The sequence below is a fragment of the Sapajus apella genome, unplaced genomic scaffold (genome assembly GCF_009761245.1).
Source record: "Sapajus apella isolate SASKATOON/1434 unplaced genomic scaffold, GSC_monkey_1.0 scaffold14, whole genome shotgun sequence".
Lineage (NCBI taxonomy): Eukaryota > Metazoa > Chordata > Mammalia > Primates > Cebidae > Sapajus > Sapajus apella.
In genome coordinates this window covers 7,481,392-7,508,930 of record NW_022436954.1, presented here as the reverse complement: position 1 = coordinate 7,508,930, position 27,539 = coordinate 7,481,392, and the positions used below count along the sequence as shown (strand labels likewise).

General features: G+C 41.6%; 1 protein-coding gene across 4 annotated transcripts in view; it reads left to right on the top strand.

Moving 5' to 3' along the window:
* Nucleotides 1–27,539, top strand: part of RTN3 (reticulon 3) — a 78,674-nt gene that overhangs the window by 900 nt on the left and 50,235 nt on the right. For 3 of the 4 annotated variants that reach the window (XM_032283042.1, XM_032283041.1, XM_032283040.1), the window contains exon 2: nucleotides 20,821–20,877. The exons of the other annotated variant lie outside the window; for it this stretch is intronic. In XM_032283042.1, the coding sequence (XP_032138933.1) occupies nucleotides 20,821–20,877 (57 nt within the window). The remainder of the gene's footprint in view (nucleotides 1–20,820; nucleotides 20,878–27,539) is intronic. 4 annotated transcript variants of the gene reach the window in all.

Genomic DNA, 27,539 nt, shown 5'->3' with positions numbered 1-27,539 from the left:
GGTGGGAAAAATACCAGCTCGTGGGATAAAATGGAGAATTGCTTGATACATATGGTGAACCGGGGTGGTTTAGTGGAGGATTAGAGAGATTGAGAGGATAGGGGCAGGTGGGTGGTGGGAGAAACGATTTGTTACGATTTTTGAGGGGATGGTGGTGAAAGGGTTGCATTGCAGGTGTGCAGACAGGTGTTGACATAATCAAATATTCACGATAGTCCTCCAAAATATTTTTGGCTGCCCATGGGGAGGATGGGGAAGTTTAATGGAAGAATTGTAGCTTTTTTTTTTCTTTTTTTTAATGTTTTCGGATAGACTTCATGAATGCCGGATTTTTCTGAGGCTCCGAGGTAGAAGGAGGCGTGATGAGAATAGCTCAGGGAAGACTTGGGAGGGAGCTGCTGGTGGTCCAAGATGGATCCGTGGCTGTATCTGCAACAGCCTGCTCTTCCCTGCCGCTGCGTGGGGGTGGGGACACGCAATCAGTCGCTTATATTCTAGAAAATAGAGTCATGCTAAGCTATCAACATGTTTTGATTTCATGTTTTCTGTGGGCTACTGTTGATCGAAGTATAACAAAGGGGGGTGTTTACTGCAGAAAGGGGGAGGGGGAGAACATTCAGACAAAGCATGGGCTGGCGGAGTCCCCTTCTCCCATCTCTGTGAAAGACTAAGAGGGAAGCTGCAGGCCTCCTTTAGTTTCCATTGTATATGCGTCTGCCTGCTGGTGGGAGCTGGCTGGCAAGCTCCCCTTATGCAGAAATCTGCAGTGCAGATGCCTTCTTAAGGAAAACACACATACACACACACACACACACACACACACACACACTCACTCACTCCATTGGCAGGTGGTGGTTCTTAAAGGAACTGAGTCTTTGAAGGAAAAAATGCGTTTTGTCAAAGGAAGGTCCGTAAATTTGTGAGAGTAGAGATAATTCTGCTCTCTAGTTATGTTTGAGGATTTTGAGAATTTTTTTTTAATGCTTCATTGTCTTCTTTGGCAGAATCTCAGGTTCTAAAGAAAAAATTTCTGATCTTAACCTTAAATGTGTTATTCTCTACATGTTTTTCTAACAGTGAATTTCCACCTGTCTTGAGAGCTTTGAAGCCCTGTTGGATTTTTCAGTGTGGTTATGGCCATTTCAGTAGAAACAGGCAATATCAGGAAGCTTCTGCAGATAAAAGAATGAGGCAGCAAATTTGGAACCCGTGTCCCCTTTAAACCACCAGCATTTCTCCTCCCAATTTTTGTGTTCTGGGCTAAGGTCCAGATGAACAGCGGCTTCCTTATAACTTAGCAACTTGATCTTTTTGCTTTAATCACTTGTCATTACGTGCTGTTTGGTAGGCCCTTTTGTGCATACCTTTTGGATTTTCTTGATTTTTCATTTTTGATTCAGACCTAAGTTTTAGAAATTTGGCCCTATAAGCTCAAGTTAAGACAGATGTTAAGTGAACAGTCATTGTAGTTAGCAGATACGAAAATTTAGTCCTAGTTTTTGTAGATATGCATATATGGTATGCCTTTGTGTCTGTGAACAAAATACTCTTATTTCATTGGCCATGATTTCACCATTTGAGATTCAACCTTTCTATTCCTTTAATGCACTTATGGAAGAATTGGCCTAGTAGGCCAATGAAATTAGTATTTTGTTGACAGATACAAAGGCATACCACAACCTAATTGGGACCTAAATTGGCAATACGAATTTAATGACATAACATAATTCTGTTTGGCTTATCTTTTTTATGTCATCTACTCTTTTCACAGTTTTTACCTATTTATTGTGTATTTTTTGCACTTTATGATAATGGAAAAATTATGCGCTGAAATTATGTATTTTGCCGAAAGGAGTAGAATTTATATTCTGAAATGCTGTTCCAAGTACATGAGCTTGCATTACATTTTCCTAATAATGTTAAATGTCTCAGTTTTCACTCATTTCTTTCTCTTTTTTTTGAGACAGGGTCTTGCTCTGTCACAGGCTGAAGTGCAGTGGCTCCCTGCAACCCTCCGCCTCTAGGGTTCAAACGATTCTTATGCTTCAGCCACCTGAGTAACTGGGATCACAGGCATGCACCTGGCTAATTTTTATATCTTTGGTAGAGATGGGGTTTTACCATATTGGCCAGGTTGGTCTCAAACTCCTAGCCTCGTGTGATCTGCCTGCCTCAGCCTCACAAAGTGCTGGGATTACAGGTGTGAGCCACCGTGAGCAGCTTTACCCATTATTTCTTTTTTTTTTTTTTTTTTTTTTTTTTGAGACGGAGTCTCGCTCTTGTTACCCAGGCTGGAGTGCAATGGCGCGATCTCGGCTCACCGCAACCTCCGCCTCCTGGGTTCAGGCAATTCTCCTGCCTCAGCCTCCTGAGTAGCTGGGATTACAGGCACACACCACCATGCCCAGCTAATTTTTTGTATTTTTAGTAGAGACGGGGTTTCACCATGTTGACCAGGATGGTCTCGATCTCTTGACCTCGTGATCCACCCGCCTCGGCCTCCCAAAGTGCTGGGATTACAGGCTTGAGCCACCGCGCCCGGCCCCCATTATTTCTTAGTAAAATTTTATCACAGAATTTGTATTTCTTTGATGTGCTGTAGTCACTTGTCACTATTGGCAGTTAAAACAGTATTATATAGTAGTACTTGACACGTATTTGTTGAATAAATGATCAAATTTATGAGCTAGAAAAGCACACTTGAAAAATAAAATAAAAAGAGACTCTGTCTTGTTTGTTGTTTTTGAGACAGAGTCTCACTCTGTAGCCCAAGCTGGAGTGTAGCGGCGTCATCTTGGCTCACTGCAACCTCAGTCTCCCATGCTCTAGCGATTCTCCCACCTCAGCCTCTTGAGTAGGTGGGATTACAGATGTGCACCACCATGCCCAGCTAATTTTTGCACTTTTAGTAGATATAGGGTTTTACCATGTTGGCCAGGCTGGTCTTCAACTCCTGACCTCAACTGATCCACCCAGCTCGGCCTCCCAAAGTATTGGGATTACAGGCATGAGCCACTGTCCCGGCAGAGAGACTGTATCTTAAGTGGTTATCCATTGCAAATGTGCATTCATATTGTGTAAAAAGCACTAATACAGTTTTGGTGGGCCCAATGCAAGATCCTCATTTGTCAGGTCACTACTTGAACATAAAAGTTTACCTTAAGATACTGCAATATGTATCTTAAGGTAATGCCTGTAGTCCCAGCACTTTGGGAGGCTGAGGTGGTCAATCACCTGAGGTCAGGAGTTCGAGACCAGCCTGAGCAACATGGTGAAACTCTACTTCTACTAAAAAATACAAAAATTAGCCAAGCATGGTCTTGGGCACCTGTAATCCCAGCTAATCAGGAGGCTGAGGCAGCAGAATTGCTTGAACCCAAGAGGCAGAGGTAGCAGTGAGCCGAGATCTCGCCATTGCACTCCAGCCTGGGAGACAGAGCAAAACTCAGTTTTAAAAAAAAAAAAAGATGCTGCAATGTATAGTAATCATTTTATTGCAGAAGCCCTTCCTCCTTGCAGGATGTTTTCTCCATGTCACAGAGGAACTATTTCAGGCTTTTGCACCATGAAAATAAGATGAAGTTTGTTATTTCAAAATTTAGCTTATTTAAAATATAAATGGTAAAAAATTACCTTGTTTAAAAAAAAGTCTGCAAGTATTGCTGTCAACCTCCAACTTCATTTCACCAAGTTCTTCTTAGTTTTGGACACTCGTCTTGGTTTTAGTTAAAGAAAAATGAGTGATTGCTTGGTGTCCTGCAGAAAACAATTTTGTCTTGACTGACCTGTCCAGTAATGAATTGTAGAAGTATTAGTTCCTACATACAGGTAGAGAATGAGTGATGGCATTCTGTGCTTTAGTGCCTTAGGTTCTAGCGCAGCCGGCAAAGTAATATGCTTAGAGATGGGGATTGGGGCCAGTATGACTTCCTATATTTCTCTGTCTTTGAAGGACACTGAAGACTTCAGAGGCAGAAATTTGAAGTTGAGGTAAAAGAGACTGAAATATTTAATGTTCATTTCAAAGCGAGAGTTTCCTTTATTAGACCTCAAGTATAGTCACATGTCTATTAAATAGACACATGTCTATTTAAAAGTGCTTTAATAGTTTACTATTGACATGATGTTGAAATTCTATAACTTGCTAGAGAATGCTCTCTTTATTGTTATGAAACTTGGCTAAGTGCGGTGGGGGGATTGCTTGAACTCACGAGTTTGAGACCAGCCTGGACGATATGGTGAAACTGTGTCTCTACACACGCACTCGCGTGTGCAAGCACGAAAATTAGCTAAGCGTGGTGATGTGCATCTGTAGTCCCAGCCACTTGGGAGGCTGAGTTGGGAGGATGGCTTGAATTGGGGATGGAGGTTGCAGTGAACTGAGATGGTGCCACTCCACTCTAGCCTGGGTGACAGAGCCAGACCTTGTCCTAAAAAAGGAAAACTAAAAAAGAAAATCATGATTCCAAAATAAAACTACATTTTATATGTTGGTTCATGGAAGTTAGCTCAAAGCAAAACAACTTGGCCAATTTTTTTATAAAGGTTTTGCTTTAAATATTTCTTTCCTCACTCCTCATGAAACTTAGTTCTGTGTACTTTTTTTTTTTTTTTTTTTTAATGAAAGAGAGTTTCAATGTTGTTGCCCAGGCTGGAGTGCAATGGCACGATCTCAGCTCACTGCAGCCTCCGCCTCCCAGGTTCAAGCATTCTCCTGCCTCACCCTCCCAAGTAGCTGAGATTACAGGCATGTGACATCACGCCTGGCTAATTTTGCATTTTTAGTAGAGACGGGGTTTCTCCATGTTGATCAGACTGGTCTTGAACCCCCGACCTCAGGTGATCTCCCCACCTTGGCCTCCCAAAGTGCTGGGATTACAGGCATGAGCCACTGTGCCCAGCTTTTTAATAATTCCCCCCTTTTTTTTTTTTGAGATGATGTCTCACTGTCTTTGCCCAGGCTGGAGTGCAGTGGTGCAATCTTGGCTCACTGCAACCTCTGCCTCCCGGGTTCAAGTGATTCTCCTGCCTCAGTCTATCCAGTAACTGGGACAACAGATGCCTGCCACCATGCCTGGCTAATTTTTTTACTTTTTCAGTAGAGATGGGTTTTCACCATGTTGGCCAGACTGGTCTCAAACTCCTGATCTTGTGATCCACCTGCCTCGGCCTTCCAAAGTGCTGGGATTACAGGCGTTGAGCCACTGTGCTCGGCCCCAGCAGTGCCTAGATTTTAATCCTGGCCCTGTCTCTTAATAATTATGTGATCTCGTGCAAGTCCTGAGCTTCAGTTTCCTTAACTTTAAAATTGGGTTAATAGTATCTACCTTGGAGTTGGTATGAAAGTTAAACACATTTGGATGGGCACATTGGCTCATGCTTGTAATCCCAGCACTTTGGGAAGCCGAGGTGGGCATATCACGAGGTCAGGGGTTCAGCCTGGCCAACATTGGTGAAACCCCGTCTCTACTAAACATACAAAAAATTGGCCGGGCTACCTGGTGTGCACCTGTAATCCTAGCTACTCGGGAGGCTGAGGCAGGAGAATTGGTTGAACCCAGAAGGCGGAGGTCGTAGTGAGCCAAGATCGTGCCATTGCACCCCCGCCTGGGCGACAGGGCAAGACTCCATCTCTTAAAAAAAAAAAAAAAAAAAAGAAAAGAAAGAAAAGAAAATTAAACACATTAAAAGGACTTAACACAGTGTCTTGCCCATAATAAATAATTGTACCATTAATGCGAAGAAACTAAATAGAGATCAGCAATGTGACCTAGACATTTGCTTTGTACCCTTAAATCCTGACCTTTATTAAATAACAGTGCCTAATATTTGATAAATCCATTTGTGTTTTTTGTCTGTTTTTTGTTTTTGTTTTTTGAAACAGAGTTTTGCTCTTGTTGCCCAGGCTGGAGTACAATTGTGTGATCTTGTCTCACCACAGCCTCCACCTGCTGGGTTCAAACGATTCTCCTGCCTCAGCCTCCCGAGTAGCTGGGATTACAAGCATATGCCACTATGCTCAGCTAATTTTGTATTTTTTTAGTAGAGTTGGGGTTTCTCCATGTTGAGCAGGCTGGTCTCCAACTCCCAACCTCAGGTGATCTGCTCACCTCAGCCTCCCAGCATGCTAGGATTACAGACATGAGCCACCATGCCCAGCTGATTAATCCATTTGTAGATTATAGACTACTTGCACATATTAATAGGTAACAACATAGCAGTTCAAGTACAAATGAGAAATCTCAGTCTTCCTCACAATCAAAGACTATTGTTATGCCTTTTTTCCATTCCCACAAGTAAGTCAGTTGTTTCGGTTTGTGACCCTTCACATTAATGTCATAAAGCTGCCACCCCCTTCCACTAAGGTGGTCTGTTAAAGAGGTAGGGGGAGGAGCCAAGATGTTCTCTAGAAGGCTTGGCATGAATCAGTATGCTTAAGTACTTCCTGTAGCATTGTGACTGTAATAAATGTTGTTATGATACATTAGGAAACTCCTTTGAGCACAGAAGCAAGCATACAGGAGACAGCAAGAATGGTATGTCAATATGGTCTACAAATGCCTGCTGACTTAGATTGTTTTTATTCGCCAGAATAAGTTTTTTTTTTAATGCTTTTTTCATTTATTGTCAAATTCACAAATAATTGAACCAATCTGATCAAATTAAACAACCAGTCTACATACATTTAGTAGGTGCACCTTTACCCTAAATTGACATTTCTAAGGGGTTTTTATTCTTGGTGTTTTAAAGATGGCCTGAAAATAAAATAAAACCAATATTACTGCCTTATCAAATTCTCCTGTGAGGAAGTTATATATTAATCCTGATATAGGAGTCACCTATCTAATCCTGTGCGTGTTTCAAAACTTTTATTTTTTTTTAATTTTTATTTATTTATTTATTTATTTTGAGACGGAGTTTCGCTCTTGTTACCCAGGCTGGAGTGCAATGGCGCGGTCTCGGCTCACCGCAACCTCCGCCTCCCGGGTTCAGGCAATTCTCCTGCCCCAGCCTCCTGAGTTGCTGGGATTACAGGCACACGCCACCATGCCCAGCTAATTTTTTGTATTTTTAGTAGAGACGGAGTTTCACCATGTTGACCAGGATGGTCTCGATCTCTTGACCTCGTGATCCACCCGCCTCAGCCTCCCAAAGTGCTGGGATTACAGGCGTGAGCCACCGCACCCGGCCTGTTTCAAAACTTTTAAAATGAAGTTTGGTGATGAAGGAATTGATGACATGTTATTGAAGGGAAAAGGGAAAGTTGAGCTTTCCAATTTTGTTTGAGCCAAAAGTTTGTTCTGCAAGAAAGACACTTCTCTTTAGACTGCCCATAATCAATCCTAGAATTTACCATTTTTGTAATTCTGAGCACAATTACAAAGGCTCCATTAAATAAGCAGGTTTTCTAATATAAATGACTGTGCATATTTGTTGTGTGCACTTAGCTTATAGTTTGTGTTAACTTAATTGTTGATGATAAATTTAGCCTCCTAAGGTATACAGACTTGTGAAAAATTTATCAATTTTATAGTAAAACTTTTTCTCTTAATTTAGCGAATCCTCTCTGTATTGTTCTAATTTTGGTATATGAGCTGCTGAAGTAAGCACTCAGTAAAACTTTTTAGCTAAAAATTAACAGGTCGATATTTTGTTCATATAGTTAACTTATTCAGAAATTTCCCAGAAAACTGATTTAATCTTCTATTCCATTCATTTATGACAGCTACCAGTTTTAAGAGTTATTTTGGATCAGAGGGTTGTGGTGTAGATGTTTTGAAAGAAGTGTGTATGTTAAATAAGTTTAGCTGTAATCAGTATTGCTTGTGATTACATCATTGAAGTCTTCTACCCATCCGTGATTTTTGTAAGATGTTATTCTGTGATGTTACAACTTCAGAGAGAATCTCTTTAAATACTGTAACAGGGTTACATTTTACATTATGGGAGGAGGTTATCAGCAAGTGGCGCCAGCCTGCTTTTGTTTTGTTTTGTTTTTTAATTTCAAATAACTATTCTTGTCTGTTTTCTCCAATCAACTGATTTATTATTTCCTGTAACCATACCGTCATAACATAACCAGAGGGGACAGTGAGCCCCTATCAGCAAGTGACCCACTCCAGTGATTTTTTTCCCCAAAGGACTTTTTGTGTGTATGTGTATGATGGAGTGAAGTGGTGGTATCTCGGCTCACTGCAACCTCTGCCTCCTGGGTTCAAGCGATTCTCCTGCTTCAACCTTCCAAGTAGGTGGGGTTGCAGGCTGCACCACCATGCCCAGCTAATTTTTCTATTTTTAGTAGAGACAGGGTTTCGCCATGTTGGCCAGGCTGGTCTTGAACTCCTGACCTCAGGTGAACCATGTGCCTTGGCCTCCCACACTACTGGGATTACAGGCAGCATGAGCCACCGTGCCCAGCCTCAAAGAACTATTCTTACCCATTTTTTCCAATCAACTGATTTATTATCACCTGTAATCATATCATCATAACTTAACCAGAGGGGATAGTGAGCTTTTTGATGTCTTCCTCCTCTGTAGCTTGCCCTTCAAGATAAATGGAAGAACATTCTGGAAAACTTTTTGTTACAAAAATTTTGTCCTGTTATTTGAACATATTTCAACACAGAGCATTGTCTTTATTTTATGTATGAGAGAGAAATACTTGATTTTCATGATATCTTACATTTGTGTACTGCTTTATGATTTAAGTTGTGCCCATACGTTAACTTAATTCAACAACTGAGCATACATAAGAGCACTTTACCAGGTGCTATGGAAGATAGAAAGGTAAATAAAATGTAGATCATTCCTCTAGAGGCCATATTCAATAGAGGAAAGACTTAACATTATGTTTATCTGTGAGGTAGACAGGTAGCAATATAACCCCCTTCTTACAGATGGGGACTCAGAGTTTAATGCCTATGCTTTAAAATTTGAAGCAACATGTAGTAAAAGTTACTCAGTCACTCTTTTGAATTCAGTGATCAGTTTAACTTAAAAGCCTAAATTTCTAGCACCATGGTTTTTTTTTTTTTTTTTTTTTTTTTTTTTTTGAGACAGAGTCTCGCCCTATTGCCAGGCTAGAGTGCAGTGGCACAATCTCAGCGCATTGCAACCTCTGCTTCCTGGGTTCAAGGAATTCTCCTGCCTCAGCCTCCTGAGTAGCTGGGACTCCAGGCACACATCACCACACCAAGTTAATTGTGTGTGTGTGTGTGTGTGTGTGTGTGTGTGTGTGTGTGTGTCACCGCAACCTCTACCGCCCGGGTTCAAAGGATTCTCCTGCCTCAGCCACCCAAGTAGCTGGGATTACAGGCATGCGCCATCGCGCCCGGCTAATTTTGTATTTTTAGTAGAGATGAGATTTCTCCATGTTGGTCAGACTGGTGGTCTTGAACTCCCGACCTCAGGTGATCTGCCTGCCTCGGCCTCCCGAAGTGCTGGGATTACAGGCATGAGCCACCGTGCTGAGCCTTAATTTTGTATTTTTAGTAGAGACAGGGTTTCACCATGTTGGCGAGGATGGTCTCAATCTCCTGACCTCTTGATCTGCCTGCCTTAGCGTCCGTCCCAACATGCTGGATTACAGACATGAGCCACCACACCCAGCCAGCTCCATGGTTTAAATCCAGATGCCTTTTATTTCATTGCTCTACAGAAACTTCTAGTCAGGTTCACTAGATATTTTCCACATTGTTAAATTCAGTCACTTCTCCATCCTCCTAATGTGCTTTCATAACAGCTTTTGACATAATTGACTCTCCTCGTTGCTTTTTAAATTTGTGTTCCGTGATATCACATACTCCATCTCACTGGCTGTTTATCCTCTATCTCAATAAAATTCACCGTTTTAAGGTGTTTTATAGTATATGCACAAGATTGTACAGCTATCTCTACTATCTAATTCCAGAACATTTTTATTACCCCAGAGAGAAACCTCGTATTTGTTAGCAGTCATCTGCCATTCTTCTTTTCCCCATCCCCTGGCAACTATTAATCTACTTTCTAACTGTGGATTTTGTTACTATTGAGATTTTATATTGCTAATTTTTTTTTTTTTTTTTTTGAGATGGAATCTCGCTCTGTTGCCCAGGCTGGAGTGCAGTGGTGCAATCTCTGCTCACTGCAACCTTCGCCTCCCAGGTTCAAGCGATTCTCCTGCCTCAGCCTCCCAAGTATCTCGGATTACAGGTGTGTGCCACCACGCCCAGCTAATTTTTGTATTTTTAGTGAAGATGGGGTTTCACCATGTTGGCCAGGCTGACCTCCTGACCTCAAGTGATCCACCCATTTCAGCCTCCACAAATACTGGGATTACAGGTGTGAACCACCATGCCTGGCCTTAACTCTTTTATCTTCCCAACCTCTAAACCTTGGAGTACTCCAGGACTCACTTCAAAGAACTTTTCTCTATCTTTGCACATTGATCTTATTTATAGCATACAGTCCTGTGGTTGAAATTACCATAAATAAGCTGATGACTTTCAAATCTTTACCTTTAGCTGCATGTCTGATGGCATCTCAGAGTTACATGACTTAACCTGAATTCCTGATCTTTCCTTTTATTTATTTATTTAATTTATTTATTTTTGAGATGGCGTCTTGCTCTATTGCCAGGCTACAGTACAGTGGCATGATCTCAGCTCACTGCAATCTCTGCCTCCTGGGTTCAAGCGATTCTCCTGCCTCAGCCTACCGAGTAGCTTGGACTACAGGTGCGTGCACCAACACACACAGCTAATTTTTGTATTTTTTAGTAGAGATGGAATTTCACCATGTTGGCAAGATGGTCTTAATCTCTTGACCTTGTGATCCACCCACCTTTGTGGCCTCCCAAAGTGCTGGGGTTATAGGTGTGAGCCACCACACCTAGCCTATTTTTATTTTTAATTTTGAGACAGGGTCTCACTCTGTCACCCAGGCTGGATTGCAGTGGCATGACCATGGCTCACTGAACCTCGACCTCCCAGGCTCAACTGATTCTCCCACCTCAGTCTCCTGAAAGTTGGGACCATAGGTGTGTACCACCATGCCTGACTAATTATTTTTATTTTTTATTGAGATGGAGTTTTCACTGTTGTTGCCCAGGCTGGAGTGCAGTGGTGCAATCTCAGCTCACTGCAACCTCTGCCTCCCAGGTTCCAGCAATTCTGTCCCAGCCTCCCAAGTAGCTGGGATTATAGGCATGTGCCACCACGCCCAGCTAATTTTTATATTTTTAGTAGAGACAGGGTTTCACCATGTTGGTCAGCCTGGTCTCAAACTCCTGACCTCAAGAGATCCACCCTCCTTAGCCTCCCAAAGTTCTGGGATTTCAGGCATGAGCCACCACGTCTAACCTAATTATTTTTATTTTTATAGAGACAAGGTCTCACTATGTTGCCTTGGCTGGTATTGAACTCCTGGGCTCAAGCAATCCTCCTGCCTTGGCCTCTCAAAGTGCTGGGATTACAGGCATGAGCCATGGTGCCTGTCCTGATCTTTTCTTTTAAATTTGTTCTTCTCACAGTCTTCTCAATCTCAGTAAATGGCCATTCTGTTCTTTCTTTTTTTTTTTTTTTTTTTTTTGCTCAAATCAAAAACTTTGGAATTACCTCAGTCCTTTCTATCCTTCATACAAGCCATCAACAAATGCTCTTGATTCTAGCTTCAAAATATATCCAAAGTCTGACCAATTCTGTCAGCCTCCATTGCTGCCACCCTGGTCCAGGCTAGCTTTCCTGGATTATTGTAGATGCCTCCTATCTGGTCTCCCTACTTTCTTCCTTGCCTCTCTTCAGCCTGTTCTCCACACAGTAGCTGGTGTAAGCCTGTAAAAATCCAAGTTGGATCATGTCACTCATGGGCAAAGTGCTCTAGTGGCTTCCTGTTACACTCAGTGAATGCTGATATCCTCAGAAGACTTACTAATAAATACCCTGTAACATCTGGCCCCAACGTCCCCCTTGCTCACCTGGCTTCAGCCATACTGGCCTCCTTATCTTGCTCTGTCACCCAGGCTGGAATGCAGTGGCATGATCTCAGCTCACTGCAACCTCTGCCTCCCAGGATCAAGCCACCCTCCCACCTCAGCCTCCCAGGTAGCTGGGATTACAGGTGTGCACCTCCACACTTGGCTGCTTTTTGTATTTTTAGCAGAGATGAATGGGATTTCACCATGTTGGCTAGGTTGGTCTCGAACTCCTGGCCTCAAGTCATCCACCTGCCTTGGCCTCCCAAATTGCTGAGATTAAAGGCATAAGCCACTGTGCCCAGCCTTCCTTGTTCTTTACACCAAAAATAACCCTCTACTTCAGGGTTTTGTTTTGAGATGGAGTTTAGCTCTTGTTGCACAGGCTGGAGTACAATGGCACGATCTCAGCTCACTGCAAACTTTGTCCCCCAGGTTCAAGTGATTCTCCTGCCTCAGCCTCCCAAGTAGCTGGAATTACAGGCATGTGCCACCACGCTTGGCTAATTTTGTATTTTTAGTAGAGACAGGGTTTCTCTGTGTTAATCAGGCTTGTCTTGAACTCCTGACCTCAGGTGATCCACCCCCTTGGCTTCCCAAAGTACTGGGATTACAAACATGAGCCACCTTGGCTAGCCTATTAATTAACTTTGAGATGGAGTCTTGCTCTGTTACCATGCTGGAGCACAGTGGCACAATCTTGGCTGACTGCAGCCTCCAACTCCTGGGTTCAAGCGATTTTTCTGCCTCTGCCTCCTTCCTAGTAGCTGGGACCACAGGCACATGCCACCACATCCGGCTGATTTTTGTATTTTTTGTAGAGACGTGCCATTGTACATGTTGGCGAGGATGGTCTTGATCTCTTGACCTCATGATCCGCCTGCTTTAGCCTCACAAAATGCTGGGATTACAGGCGTGAGCCCCCACACCTGGCCCTGTTTATTTTTAAGACAAGGCCTGGCTCTATCACCCAGGCTGGCATGATCTTGACTCACTGCAACATCCACCTCCTGGGCTGAAGCCATCCTCCCACCTCAGCCTCCCAAGTAGCTGGGACTATAGGCGAGACAGGTTTTTGTATTTTTATAGAGACAGAGTTTCACCATGTTGCCCAGGCTGATCTTAATCTCATAAGCTCAAGACATCTGCCCACCCTGGCCTCCCAAAGTGCTGGGATTACAGGTGTGAGCCACCGCGCCCAACCTGTAACCATTTTCGTATCTACATGGTGCGTTTTGTTTCTGTCAGACTTCCTAATTTTCCTTTGCAACAAGAGGTCTGCTTGTTCTTCCTCTTAGATTGCATATAAATTTACTTTAATAAATCTTACAAAGAAAGCTTTCCAACTCTTCAGTGTTGTAACAGAAGAGTGGGCATCTTGGAAGTTAGCACTGTTTTGACTTATGTGAGAGGGAACTACTGCCTTAGTAACTACTACGTTAGTAAGACTAATATTAGGCCAGTTACTACTTACTACTCAGTCTAGTTTTGAAATAAGCTAAATCTAAACATCTTTATAGTTTCATTTTCACCAAACATTTATGAAGCTCCTGTATGTTCAAGCTTCCATATTCCGTGACTTCTGCTGTATACTGGTCAACATGAAAGATACAAAGATATATAAGAGGTTTTTTTTTTTTTTTTTTTTTGAGACGGAGTTTCACTGTTGTTGCCCAGACTGGAGTGCAATGGCACGATCTCGGCTCACCGCAACCTCCGCCTCCTGGGTTCAAGCAATTCTCCGGCCTCAGCCTCCCAAGTAGCTGGGACTACAGGCACGCACCATCATGCCCAGCTAATTTTTGTATTTTCAGTAGAGACGAGGTTTCACCTTGTTGACCAGGATGGTCTCGATCTCATGACCTCGTGATCCACCCGCCTCGGCCTTCCAAAGTGCTGGGATTACAGGCTTGAGCCACCGTGCCCGGCCTATAAGAGGTCTTTAACCCTAAGGTCCTTCCAATCAGGTTGTGATTGTTTTCCAACAATAAATAAATTTATTTAATTAGATATTAAATCTTATTTGTTCTAGAGAACTAAAACATTAATAATTGATTTCCTGGGCCGGGCACGGTGGCTCAAGCCTGTAATCCCAGCACTTTGGGAGGCCGAGGCGGGTGGATCACGAGGTCAAGAGATCGAGACCATCCTGGTCAACATGGTGAAACCCCGTCTCTACTAAAAATACAAAAAATTAGCTGGGCATGGTGGCACGTGCCTGTAATCCCAGCTACTCAGGAGGCTGAGGCAGGAGAATTGCCTGAACCCAGGAGGCGGAGGTTGCGGTGAGCCGAGATCGCGCCATTGCACTCCAGCCTGGGTAACAAGAGCAAAACTCCGTCTCAAAAAAAAATAATAATAATAATAATTGATTTCCTTTTTTTTCTCCTAAAATTCCTGAGCTTAACTAGTTGGTCTGTTTTTACAGTAGTTATGTTAGCTATAAACAAATAAAAATCAACCTGCCAGTTTATGTAGATTCTTCCCCCTCAAGGAGGTGGAGCTTAACTTCTCCACCTCTTAAGGGTGGATGATGAGCTTAATGACTTGTTTCCACAGAATACAGTGTGGAAGGGTGGGGAGAAGTACTGCTTCCTCCACCCAGGTGGAGAAACCTGGCAAACACTACCTCAGCCAGAGATCAGGTTAACATCGGTGATAAGTCATGTTGATAATATGTACTCTTGATATAATGTGATAAGCATGGCCCTTGGTATTCTTCCCCAGAAGTGATCACTCCAGTCTGTCCATTAGAAAAACATCTGACAGGCCAGGCACAGTGGCTCCCACCTATAATCCCCAGCACTTTGGGAGGCTGAGGTGGGTGGATCACCTGAGGTCGGGAGTTTGAGACCAGCCTGATTAACACAGAGAAATCCCACCTCTACTAAAAATACAAAAAATTATCTGGGCATGGTGGTGCATGCATGTAATCCCAGCTACTTGGGAGACTGAGGCAGGAGAATCACTTGAACCCTGGAGGTGGAGGTTGCAGTGAGCCAAAATCACACCACTGCACTCTAGCCTGGGCAACAGAGCAAGACTCCGTCTCAAGGGAGAAAAAAAGAATATTGTGATGATGCCAGATGTGGTGGCTCATTCTTGTAATCCCAGCACTTTGGGAGGCCAAGGTAGGAGGATGGCTTGAGCCCAGGAGTTCAAGACCAGCTTGACAGCATAATGGGGCCCTGTCTCTATTTTTAAGAAATTTTTTAAAAATAAAAAGAATATTGTGTTGAATAATCTTAGAGCCACATATTTGCACAGATGGCTGGTTATTTGTTGGAATTAGATTTTCAGCAGGTTCACTCATGCTTTTTTTTTTTGGGATGGAGTCTCGCTCTGTCGCCCAGGCTGGGAGTACAGTGGCTCAATCTCAGCTCACTGCAGCCTCCCAAGTTGAGTAGCTGGAATTACAGGCATGCGCCACCATGCCCAGCTAATTTTTGTATTTTTAGTAGAAACAGGTTTCACCATGTTGCCCAGGGTGGTCTCGAACTCCTGACCTCAGGTGGTCCGCCCGCCTCGGTCTCCCAAAGTGCTGGGATTACAGGTGGCAGCCACTGTGCCCGTCCCACTTGTGCTTTTTAAATCCCATGCCTTCTATCAATTTCGTGGACTTTGTTCCAGAAAAAAATGGTTTCTTTTTTATGTATTTTCAGACTTTTCTCTTCTGTTGGCCCCTTTCTGTCTCTGTAAATATACTTGTCATTTTCATTTCTAAAAACTTTCCCTCAACATTGCCTCTCCCTCTAGCTGCTGCCCAGTTTTTAGTTCTTCCCTTTATCACCCATATTTCCCATACTTTTTGTTTTCAGTATTTTATAAACTTACCTTCACTCTCCAGTCTTCAGTGGCTGTCCCTCCCCCTCTACCACTCTCATTTTAGTCATCAATACCAAAGTAGAGACAGGTTTCACTGTGTTGCCCAGGCTGGTCTCGAACTCCTGAGGTCAAGCCATCCACCTGCCTTGGCCTCCCAAAGTGCTGTTGTTACAGGCATCAGCCACTGCACCCAATCATTTTTCATAGTCACCTTCAGTGATTCCTTTTTACACAAAGGATATAATCCAGATGACATGACATTTAAGCCATTTGGAATCCGACCAGTTGTTCCTTCTCACCAGAATGCCTTCCCCTTTCTTGTTAACCTTATGAGCTTTCATTAAGACCAAGTTTACCATCTCTTCTGAAACATTCTTAATTTACCATAGTGGCTGTCTTCTGCTGCATTCCCACAACTCATACAGTTTTTTACTGGCACATACTTGCTCTTCACCTATTTGTGGACACCATATACCGGTACTAACACAGGTCCTGGACCTAGCTACTTAGTGAAAGTGATTTCATTAGTGGCATTTGAGGATTAAGAGCATTATTCTGGGGTCAGTTCCCTGCGGCACAAATATTGAGTATGAAAACAGTGTGGTTTTCTAAGTTAGAAACTTCATGGAATATTGTTCCAATCATTTCCAGTTATCTGTGTTCTGCATCTGCATAACAATTTGCATGTTGAAATTTTCCATTAGGAGGGAGTGTTAGGTGAAGTTGAAAAGGCAAACAGCTGGCATGTTCATAGGATTTTTTTTGGCATTGGGCTTGAAGCATTTGGTTTTTCAGGTTTGTTGGGATTTAAACTTACCATTGGCAGAGATTTAATGTTGATAGTTAATGCATGTAGAAATGAATCCATCTGGAAACATAGAGATAGATAAACATGCTTCTTTTACTTTTTTTTTCCTTGAGATAAGGTCTTTGTTGCCCAGGCTGGAGTACAGTGGTGTGATCACAGTTCACTGCAGCCTCAGCTTCCTGGGCTCAAATAATCCTCTCACCTCAGCCTTACAAGTAGCTGGGACTACAGGCACATACCACCACACCCATATAATTAAAAAAAAATTTTTTTGTGGCAATAGGATCTCGCCATGTTGCCCAGGCTGGTCTTGAGCTCCTAGGTGCAAGCAATCCACCTGCCTCAGCCTCCTAAAGTGCTGAGATTACAGGCGTGAGCCACCGCACCCAGCCCTGAATTTTTATGCTTTCTAAATTCTTGCTGTTTGAAGTATTTATGTTGTTTTGTTGTTTCTGGGTTTTTTTCCTGATATCAAATGTACAGATCTTTTCCAGAATGTCATATAGTTGGACTGGTCCAGTGTGTTGCCCTTTCAGGCTAGCTTCTTTCACAGATCAGTAAGCATGTCTTTGTCCCTTCATGTCTTTGTGTGGCTTGATAGCTCATTCTAGAATATCTTTTTCCATCTTCTCAATTTCTAAATTTAATCAGCTAAAAAGCCCCATATCTTATTTAAATCATCTATATCAGGTATAATGAAACTCTGGGTATGAGCCACCCACGAATAAAATTTCTCTCTATGAACAGTTCTGCAGGCTTTATGGGAAGCAGGGTGCCAGAGTCTGCTCAGTTTCTGGGGAGGCTTCGGGAAGCTTACAATCTTGGCAGAAGACAAAGAGGATGCAGGCATGTTACATGGCAAAACCAGGAGCAACAGAGCTGCCCTTGATTAAAGTATCACTTAGGACTGGGCATGGTGGCTCACGCCTGTTATCGCAGCACTTTGGGAGGCTGAGTGGGAGGATCGCTTGAGCCCAGGAGTTCAAGACCACCCTAAGTAACATGGCGAGACCTGTCTCCAGAAAAAATGAAAATAAACTAGCTGGGTGTAGTGGTGCACACCTGTAGTCAAAGCTACTTGGGAGGCTGATGCAGGAAGATCACTTGAGCACAGGAGGTCAAGGCTGCAGTAAGCTGTGATCATGTCTGCACGGGGCAGCAGAGTGAGACTTTGTCTCAAAAATAAATCTATAAGGAAAAGACAGCTGTTTTTAATTTATAGGAATAAATGTGATAATTCATTTTCATATAATTAAAAAGCAGCTCTATATTTGTTACTAGTTTTCATAAATCAGTACTTATACCTATAGCCCAGTCCTTTAAAGCAATTTTTTAATTTAAATATATTTTTAATATTTGTGAAAACATTTTTATAATTGTAAGGTAAAAGGAAGTTAATATGTAAAGTTCAGTATTTAGGGACAATTTTGGAGGGTTTTGTTTTTCATGTGGCTATTCTTTTGTTGTTGTTGTTAAGACGGAGTCTCACTCTGTCCCATGCTGGAGTGCAGTGGTGCAATCTTGGCTCATTGCAGCCTCCACCTCCTGGGTTCAAGTGATTCTTGTACGTCAGCCTCCCAAGTACCTGGGATTACAGGCACTCGCCACCACACCCAGCTAGTTTCTTATATTTTTATGAGAGACAGGGTTTCACCATGTTGGCCAGGATGGTCTCAATCTCCTGACCACCTCTTGGTGTGGTTTTCTTTGTTGTTTGTTTGTTTGTTTGTTTGTTTGGAGATGAAGTCTTGCCCTGTCGCCCAGACTGGAGTACAATGGTGTGCTCATTGCAACCTCTGCCTCCTGGGTTCAAGCGATTCTCCTGCCTCAGCCTCCCAAGTGGCAAGTGCTTAAAGGTGCACACCACCACTCCCAGCTAGTTTTATATTTTATTGAAGATGGGGTTTTACCATGTTGACCAGACTGGTCTCGATCTCTTGACCTCATAATCCGCCCGCCTTAGCCTCCCAAAGTGCTGAGATTACAGGCTTGAGCCACTGAGCCTGGCTGTCCCTTTGTTATTTAACAAATGGGAACACACTGTTTTTTAAGCACACCGCACTTGGTGTTTTTTTGTTTTTGTTTTTTTGAGACAGAGTCTCACACTGTCTCCAGGGCTGGAGTGCCATGGCGCAATCTTGGCTCATTGCCAACTCTGCCTCCTAGGTTCACGTGATTCTTCTGCCTCAGCCTCCTCAGTAGCTGGGATTACAGGTGCATACCACCACATCCAGCTAATTTTTTGTATTTTTAGTAGAGATGAAATGGGGTTTCACTTTATTGGCCAGGCGGGTCTCAAAATTCTGACCTCGTGATCCACCCACCTGCGCTTCCCAAAGTACTAGGATTACAGGCATGAGCCACTGCACCCGGCCTGCATTTTGCTTTTTAAATTTTTTTTTTTTTTTGGGACGGAGTTTCGCTCTTGTTACCCAGGCAGGAGTGCAATGGCGCGGTCTCGGCTCACCGCAGCCTCCGCCTCCTGGGTTCAGGCAATTCTCCTGCCTCAGCCTCCTGAGTAGCTGGGATTACAGGCACGCACCACCATGCCCAGCTAATTTTTTGTATTTTTAGTAGAGATGGGGTTTCACCGTGTTGACCAGGATGGTCTCGATCTCTTGGCCTCGTGATCCACCCGCCTCGGCCTCCCAAAGTGCTGGGATTACAGGCTTGAGCCACCGCGCCCGGCCCTTGCTTTTTAAATTTAATTCATGTATGGACTATATCTACGTATACACTTGGCCCACCTTATCTCAGGTTCTACATCTGTAGATTCAACCGATTGTGTATCAAAAATATTTTTTTAAAAAAAGAAAAAATACAAATTTTTAATGTAATACAGTGTGTCTACTATTTACATAGCATTTACATTGTATTAGGTGTCTAAAGGATACTTAAATTATAAGGGAGGGTGTGTATAGGTTATATGCAAATACAATGCCATTTTATACATAGGACTTAAGTATCTTTGGATTTTGGTGTGGGGGGTGTTTTAGAACCAGTCCCCCTCAGATACAAAGGTATAGCTGTACTTCATTCTTTCTCATAGCAGCAAGTATTTCATAGTTTGCATGTAACTCTTTTAAAAATAACTTTAGGGGCCATGCTAGTCTTCTGTGTATCCTTCCAGTTTTAATATATGTGTTGACCAAGCAAGTGCTAGGTGTAACTTTAGGCTTCTGTTGATGGTCATTTAGAGTATTCCTAATATTTATAACCAGAGCTCTTATGAATATCCTCATAAACATATCTTTGTACATGTATGCATATATGTCTGTAGGATAAATTCTTAGAAATGTAACTGTAGAGTTAGTATTGTGCAGGGGGACTGGGAGGAGAATATGTGGATTTTAAATTTGATGTATGTTGCTGAATTTAGACGAGTATAATTTTATTTCATTTTTTTTAAGATGGAGTCTCACTTTGTTGCCCAGGCTGGACTGCAGTGGTGCAATCTTGGCTCACTGCAACCTCTACCTCCTGGGTTCAAGGGATTCTCCTGTCTCAGCCTTCTGAGTAGCTGGAATTACAGGCATGCGCCACCACACCCAGCTAATTTTTGTATTTTTAGTAAGATGGTGTTTCACCATGTTGGCCAGGCTGATTTCAAACTCCTGACCTCAGGTGATCCACCTGCCTTGGCCTCCCTAAGTACTGGGAGTACAGATGTGAGCCACTGCACCAGGCCTAAAGGAGTATAATTTTAGAAGATAGATTTCTCATGTAGTTCTTTTCTCCCAATGGATTAATTGTGCTTTTTAAAAAAAATATTTAGGGTCAACTTTGCATATTTGCCAATTAGATATATTTAAATGCTTATATTAGTGACTAGCTCCTCAAAATGTATTCAGGAATGGTTAAAAGCAAATATTAATTAGTACTCAGATACTTATTTTCCCTTTCCCACATAGAGTAGCAGAGTAGCATCATTTGTTCTTGAGGTTGTGCTTGATTTAAAATGCTAGGGGTTCCTCTTTTTTTGGAAGGTGAGAATGTTTGACTAAAAAAAAAAAAAAAAAGGAATGGATTAACTTTTAGAAATGCATCTTGAAAACTGAAAACAAAATAAGATTTTGCTACCAGGTGAGTGAAAACAATAATTCAATGTAAAGATTTGGGTTTTCCCCCTTGTTAAACCCAATGAAATTATGATGCTTGGCTCTTCCTCCCCATCAAAAAGAAAGTTAAAATTTCTGTGTGAGGTTGTCATATTCTCATGCTGTATATTTTCTTTCAGATTCCTTTGTTTCTTCCTCTTCCTCTCAGCCTGTATCTCTATTTTCGACCTCACAAGGCAAGTCTGTCATATTTTTTTTGTGCATTGATAAAAGAAAAATGTTGAGAAAGAGGCTGTAACTGGGGATATGAGGCACAAGTCTGTTGCCCCTGAGTCCCCTAAAATGAAAACTAATTACAAGCTACTTCTTTCTATTTAGCAGTTTTAAGTGGGTTCCTGTAATGGTTAATAAAATAAAATGAGGCTGGGTGGACCCCTTAACATAGCATAAACTTCAGGTATAGTTTTGAGTATTTCTTTAAAATTAAAAACTTGCCCACCAGAATTTGGAGCAGATAGAATTGTGACTCAGAGGCTAGGTGCAATTTCTCACATCTGTAATCTCAGTACTTTGGGAGGCAAAGGTGGGTAGATCACTTGAGCTCATGAGTTTGAGACCAGCCTGGGCAACATGGTGAAACCCTGTCTCTACAAAAAAATATCCAGGCATTGGTGGTGTGTGTCCATCATCCCAGCTACTTGGGAGGCTGAGGTGGGAGAATTGCCTGAGCCCCGGGGTTGGAGTTTGCAGTGAGCAATGATTGTGCCAGTGCACTCCCACGTGGGTGACAGAGCAAGACCCTGCCTCACCACCACCATCAACAGCAAAAAAATTGTGGCTCAGAAAACACCCAACCCCTAGAATGCATTTAATGTATGGATTTGCAGCTATGTAACTGGTTACATGGTTTTAGTATATGTGTTGGCCAAGCAAGTGGTAGCGGATTTGGAAAACCAGTATAAAGATGTGCTTCCACTCCTAGAAAAATGCCAACCTAGCTAGAGTATTTTAATGTGAATTTATCTGAGATGTGTCCTAAAAGCTAGGCTAGTACCCAAATTGCCTAGGAACATTGAACAAGTCATTTATGTGACTTTTGGCAAGCAAGGCTTCTTGTCCTAGAGATTGAGTTGTGGCTTTGTTTTGTTTTTAATCTGTCAATCTGTAGGGAAGGGAATCAGTTTGTAGAGATGACATTGCCAAGAATCTGAAAGAGAGGGTACTATGTGCTTCATCAAGTTTCACTAATAATAAAGTACTATTTCATTTGTGCTGTTGTACTAGACCCAAATATAGGTCGATGGAAAACCCTTATTTTAAAAAAGGAAAAAGTAGTTAAAATCACTAGATAGATTGATAGATTTAAGAAGTGTTGTGCAAACAGTTGCAGCTGGAATTCTCTAGCTGCAAAAGACTTTTCCCTTATAACAATAAAAATATAATGGGATTTTTTTTTTAATTAGTCAAACTTTTGCCTTGTTAAATCTGCTTCTTGTGGTGGCTCATGCCTGTAATCCCAGCACTTTGGGAGGCCAAGGCAGGTGGATCACCTGAGGTCAGGAGTTTGAGACCAGCCTGAACAACATGGGGAAACCCTGTCTCTACTAAAAATACAAAATTAGGTTGGGTGAGGTGGCTCACGCCTGTAATCCCAGCACTTTGGGAGGCCGAGGTGGGTGGATCACCCGAGGTCAGGAGTTTGAGACCAGGCTGGCCAACATGGCGAAACTCCATAAATGCAAAAAAAAAAAAAAAAATTAGCTGGATGTAGTGGTACATGCCTCTAATCCCAGCTACTTAGGAGGCTAAAGCAGGAGAATCGCTTGAACCAGGGAGGTGGAGGTTGCAGTGAGCCAAGACCGTGACACTGCACTCCAGCCTGGGGAGCAAGAGTGAAGCTACATCTCAAAAAAAAAGTACTTACATTGTTCTTGACATTTGGAACTTGACCATATTTATATTTTTAAGGGTTTTTTTTTTTCTTATGAGAAGCTTAATAATTTAGGCAAATAGATATTACATTTATTCTACTCCGGAAGAAAAATATAGTATAAATAGAACAAATCATTATATTTCCTCTCTTGTAAGTATTTCATATCTTTAACAATACATTCTAACCTTAAGTCACTTTTTGATTTTCATTTTTTTTTTCTTTTTTTTTTTTTTTTTTTTTTGGATGGAGTCTCTGTTGTCCAGGCTGGAGTACAATGGCATGATCTCAGCTCACTGCAACCTCCACTCACCAGGCTCAAGCGATTCTCTCGCCTCAGCCTCCTGAGTAGCTGGGATTACAGGCATGTACCACCACACCCAGCTAATTTTTGTATTTTTAGTAGAAATGCGGTTTCGTCATGTTAGCCTGGTCTCGAACTCCTGACCTCAACGGATTCGCCCACCTCAGTCTCCCAAAGTGCTGAGATTACAGGCATGAGCCACTGTGCCAACCAAGTCACTTTTTTCATATAGCAAAGGGATAGTTGAGTCAGTAAGCTAGCCCAAGTTTGATGTTTATGAAAAAAATAAAAATAGAAAAGAGAAGGAATAGTTGATACTCTAAAACAGTGTAATAGTGTAACCCTCAAGTATGTATGCCTAACATACCTAATATATGACATGTTGAAAAGATAACTGTCATAGCTTTAAAAATTTTTTAATCCATGTTAACAAAAATTACATGTATACTCAAGTAGAAGGGAGGTAAATAAAAAGGATTTTAATTAAAAATGAATGTTTAAATAGGCTTCAGTTTCACAGTGTGTATTAGAATTTGTAAGACACCATACACTTATTTTTCCTTTTTGCTTCCAAAAAAATTTTTTTTGACTAATGTAGATTGAGAATAGTGTTATTCTAAAAAGGTAATTAAAAATGCCCTATCTGGCTGGGAATGGTGGCTCATGCCTGTAATTCTAGCACTTTGGGAGGCTGAGGCAGGTGGATCACCTGAGGTCAGGAGTTCAAGACCAGCCTGGCCAAAATGGTGAAACCCCGTCTCTACTAAAAATATAAAAATTAGCCAGACATGGTGTGGGCACCTATAATCCCATCTACTCGGGAGGCCAAGGCAGGAAAATCACTTGAACCTGGTGAGGGGGTGGGGAAGGAGGGGGCAGAGGTTGCAGTGAGCCAAATCACACTATTGCACTGCAGCCTGGATGAAAGAGCAAAACTTTGTCTCAAAAAAAAAGAATGTCTTTTCCTTGAATGAGTTTCATTTAGCCTCTATTAGTAGTATTTTCTCCTGTAACAAACAAATAAACAAAACACATGATGGAAAAGTAGCCCAGTGGGGCTCTACGTCATTGGCAATCTAGTGGTTAGCCTGTTCAGTTGTTTGAGGGAACACCTCACCTTGGCAGATGATCTAGGTGTTTTCTAGGGTAGCCAAAACTGGTAGCTTCCAGTCTGCCTTAGTAAAAATAAGGGAAGAGGAAGCTGTTGATATACTTGGTTAACTATTAAAACCCAGGGTGAGAGATGAGGGCTCTGGTAACAGTCCACTTCCATACAGGCCTGTGAAAGTGACTGCTGCCACCAGCATAAACCTCAAGTCCATCACTGACACTAACCCAACTAATTTATTTGGTTTCATATGCCTTAGCTATCTAGCATTAGGGAAGCTGGCTATTTTTGTATACACCAGACATATTAAGCAATATGTTGTAATAATTAAATAGGACTTAAAAAAAAATAGCATCAGAGTCTCACTAGGTTGCCCAGGCAGAACTCCTGAGCACAAGTGGTCCTTCCACCTCGGCTTCCCAAAGTGCTGGGGTTACAGGCATGAGCCTCCATACCTGGCCTAAATAGGACATTTTAAGATTTAAGAATGACATATTTTTTAAATCATGAAATACATACTTACCATTATTGGGTTTCAGGTAGATGCATGTATTTAAAATGTCATTAATTCAGACTGAATAACAGGCAGTTAAATATTTTTAAATAAATTTTGTGATACTCATTAAGTGGTACTACTTTGAGAATACATCTAGATAAGCTAGGAAGTTAAACTTTTGATGTGAGTAGATTTCTAAGTAGAATGTCAATGGAATAATCAGTTCCTTCTTCAATAAGTTGTACCCCTGAGTAGTCCTTGTCCTTGCAGTGTTTAGGTTATGGTTTCCTTTTTCCATCAAGCAACATTATATTTCGGGCTAATAATCCCTGAGAGTTTCAAAATAGTGGATTACATTTTAACGATGTTTTCCTGTACTTCATAAAATATAAAAAGATACTGACAGAAATGTAAATGTAGTATGTGACTAATTTTCATTGAACTTTTACTATGCCCAGTAAACTTTACATGAATCATCTCATTTAATCTTTATAAGCAATTCTATAAAGGAAAGGGACTACCTCTTTTACCAGTTTAAATAACTTGAAAATGGTGAATAACTTGCCCAAGGTAACACAGCAAGTAAGTAAGACTCTGAGAATGCCAAAGCCATGGTCATAACTGCTGGACCTGTAATAAAGATGATCAAATAAATTAACTGTATTTTAGGGTTTAGACTTTTTTTAGAGGTAGCATTTTGAAGTTAATATTAAAATCATGACAGCAGAAGAGACAGATATCATTGTTTTGACCATATTATCACTATTAGTGATATAATTTAGTATCATCTAGGATATATGCTCCCACCAACAAAATCAAAATCAAATTTTTTGTTTTACTCTTGAAACCTTTGATAAGAGTTTGATAAGAATGGAAGATGGAAAATACTGTTTCTTTAGAAAACATTGGAAGAAAAGTAAGGGAAAATGAGATTAGAAAGAGAGAATCCATCCACCATGCTGCATTGGAAGCACATTTGCATTAATGAACACTTGCATTCAGTTTGACTAATGCAGTAGGCATCTGGAATAGGAAGTTATAACCCTGAACTTGGGGCAAGCATTGAGGAAAAAGTAAATTTGCCAGTTACAGCCTTTTTTAAAAAACAAAAGAAAAAAACATTTTTCTTTGTACAAAAGAGACTTTTTGTTTAGAATCTAGCTTGGCTGTAGAGTGTCTCCTGGCTAACTTCCTATTTTGATGCTGTGGCTGAAAGTTGTTGATACTGTTTTGCACGAATTTGTCTTTTTGTTTTGTGAACATGAGAAAATTCAGGTGTAGGAAAACCTATACCTGAATATTTCAAACCTCGCTCATATAAATATGCACAGTATGGATGTGAAAAAGTAAGTGGCTACTACAGGCTGGCACCCATTTTTCACTGATGTGTGTCATTATTCCATGTTACAGATATCCTTTTAGTAAAAAGTAATGAATTTCTTAAGTGAGCAGGTAATTAACCACATGGTAACTATAACATAATTTAAAGCTATTTACTCTTTTTAGGAAGAACTCTTTGATATAGGATATAGCATTCTTTATTCCTTAATTATAGATCACATTTTATTTTTAGTAATTAAGTTTTAAGTACTTGAATAGATAAGTACTAAATCTTTAAGAGACATTTTGAGGAAAAAAGAATAAACAGTATATGAAGGATTTTTCAATTCAAATGTATTTACTTAATGTCTACAGAAAATTCACTTATAAGTATTTTTTTGTTGTTGTTGTTGTTTTAAGAGATGTGATCTCACTGTGTTGCCCAGGATGGTCTCAAACCCCTGGACTCAGTCTTCCCACCTCAGCCTCCTAAATAGCTGGGACTACAGGCAGGCACCACTGTGCCCAGCCTTAGACACTGTAGGGTTTTTTTAATCATGTTATTTTAAACTCCCTGTCTTGCTCTAAAAGATAAAATACTCTAGGCATATAAAGGAGAAGATTCTTCCTCAATTCCCATGCCAGATGTTCTAGTCAGATGTGGGTTTTGCCTTATTCCAATAAAAATGCAGAATTACCGTACTTTAGAATTAACATATGGAAGTATTTAAAGTAGGCACAGGAAGACCGCCCCTGCTGCATTCCTTGCTACTCCTAAGTTGTGCTTCTGTTCAAGCCCATCTATGTGAGGAGTAGTAGTGAAGAGTGGCTCCTCCTGTGGGATTTTTATGGAACTAGAGCTCTGAAGTATGGCCCTTATCTTTCTGCCCTTCTAACACATACCAAATGTATCAAGGCTGTGGTTCTCAAACCTGGTTCATTGCCTGGGAAACTTGTAATACAGATTCCTGAGCTCTGTCCTTAGGAGACTCTGAGGTAGTAAATCAGAGATAAAGCCCATGAAGTACTAGTAGTCATCTTAAGTTTGAGAGAAGTTGCGAAAGATTGTGCCAAAGGCTGTCTTTGTTCTTGGTTGTTAAATTGTTCAGCTGGTTGTACATTAAACTAAAATATACTTTGACCCTGCTGGTGGTGAAGATCATCTGTGAAACATTTTGTTGAGGAAAAGTTACTAGCTGCGCGTGGTGGCTCACGCCGGTAATCCCAGCACTTTGGGAGGCTAAGGTGGGAGGATCAGTTGAGATCAGGAGTTTGAGACAAGCCTAGCCAACATGGTGAAAACCCATCTCCACTAAAAATACAAAAATTAGCTCGGTGTGGTGGCATGCACCTGTAGTCCCAGCTACTCGGGAGGCTGACACAGGAGAATCACTTGAACCCGGGAGGTGAAGGTTGCAGTAAGCCGAGATTGCACCACTACACTCCAGCCTGGGCAACAGAGTGAGACTCCATCTCAATAAAAAAATGGTGTATATATATATTTTTATACATATAAAATATATATTTTTAGGTATAACTATATATATAGTACGTATAAATATATATATATGTATCCTATCTCAAAAAATGGGGGTGGGGGGGTGAGAATCAATATATGGTAAGAGGTAGTGCCCTGTCACCCAGGGCGGAGTACAGTGGTGTGATTGGCTGCAGCCTGGACCTCCTGGGCTCAAGCAGTCCTCCCACTTCAGCATCCCAAGTAGTGAGGACCACAGGTGC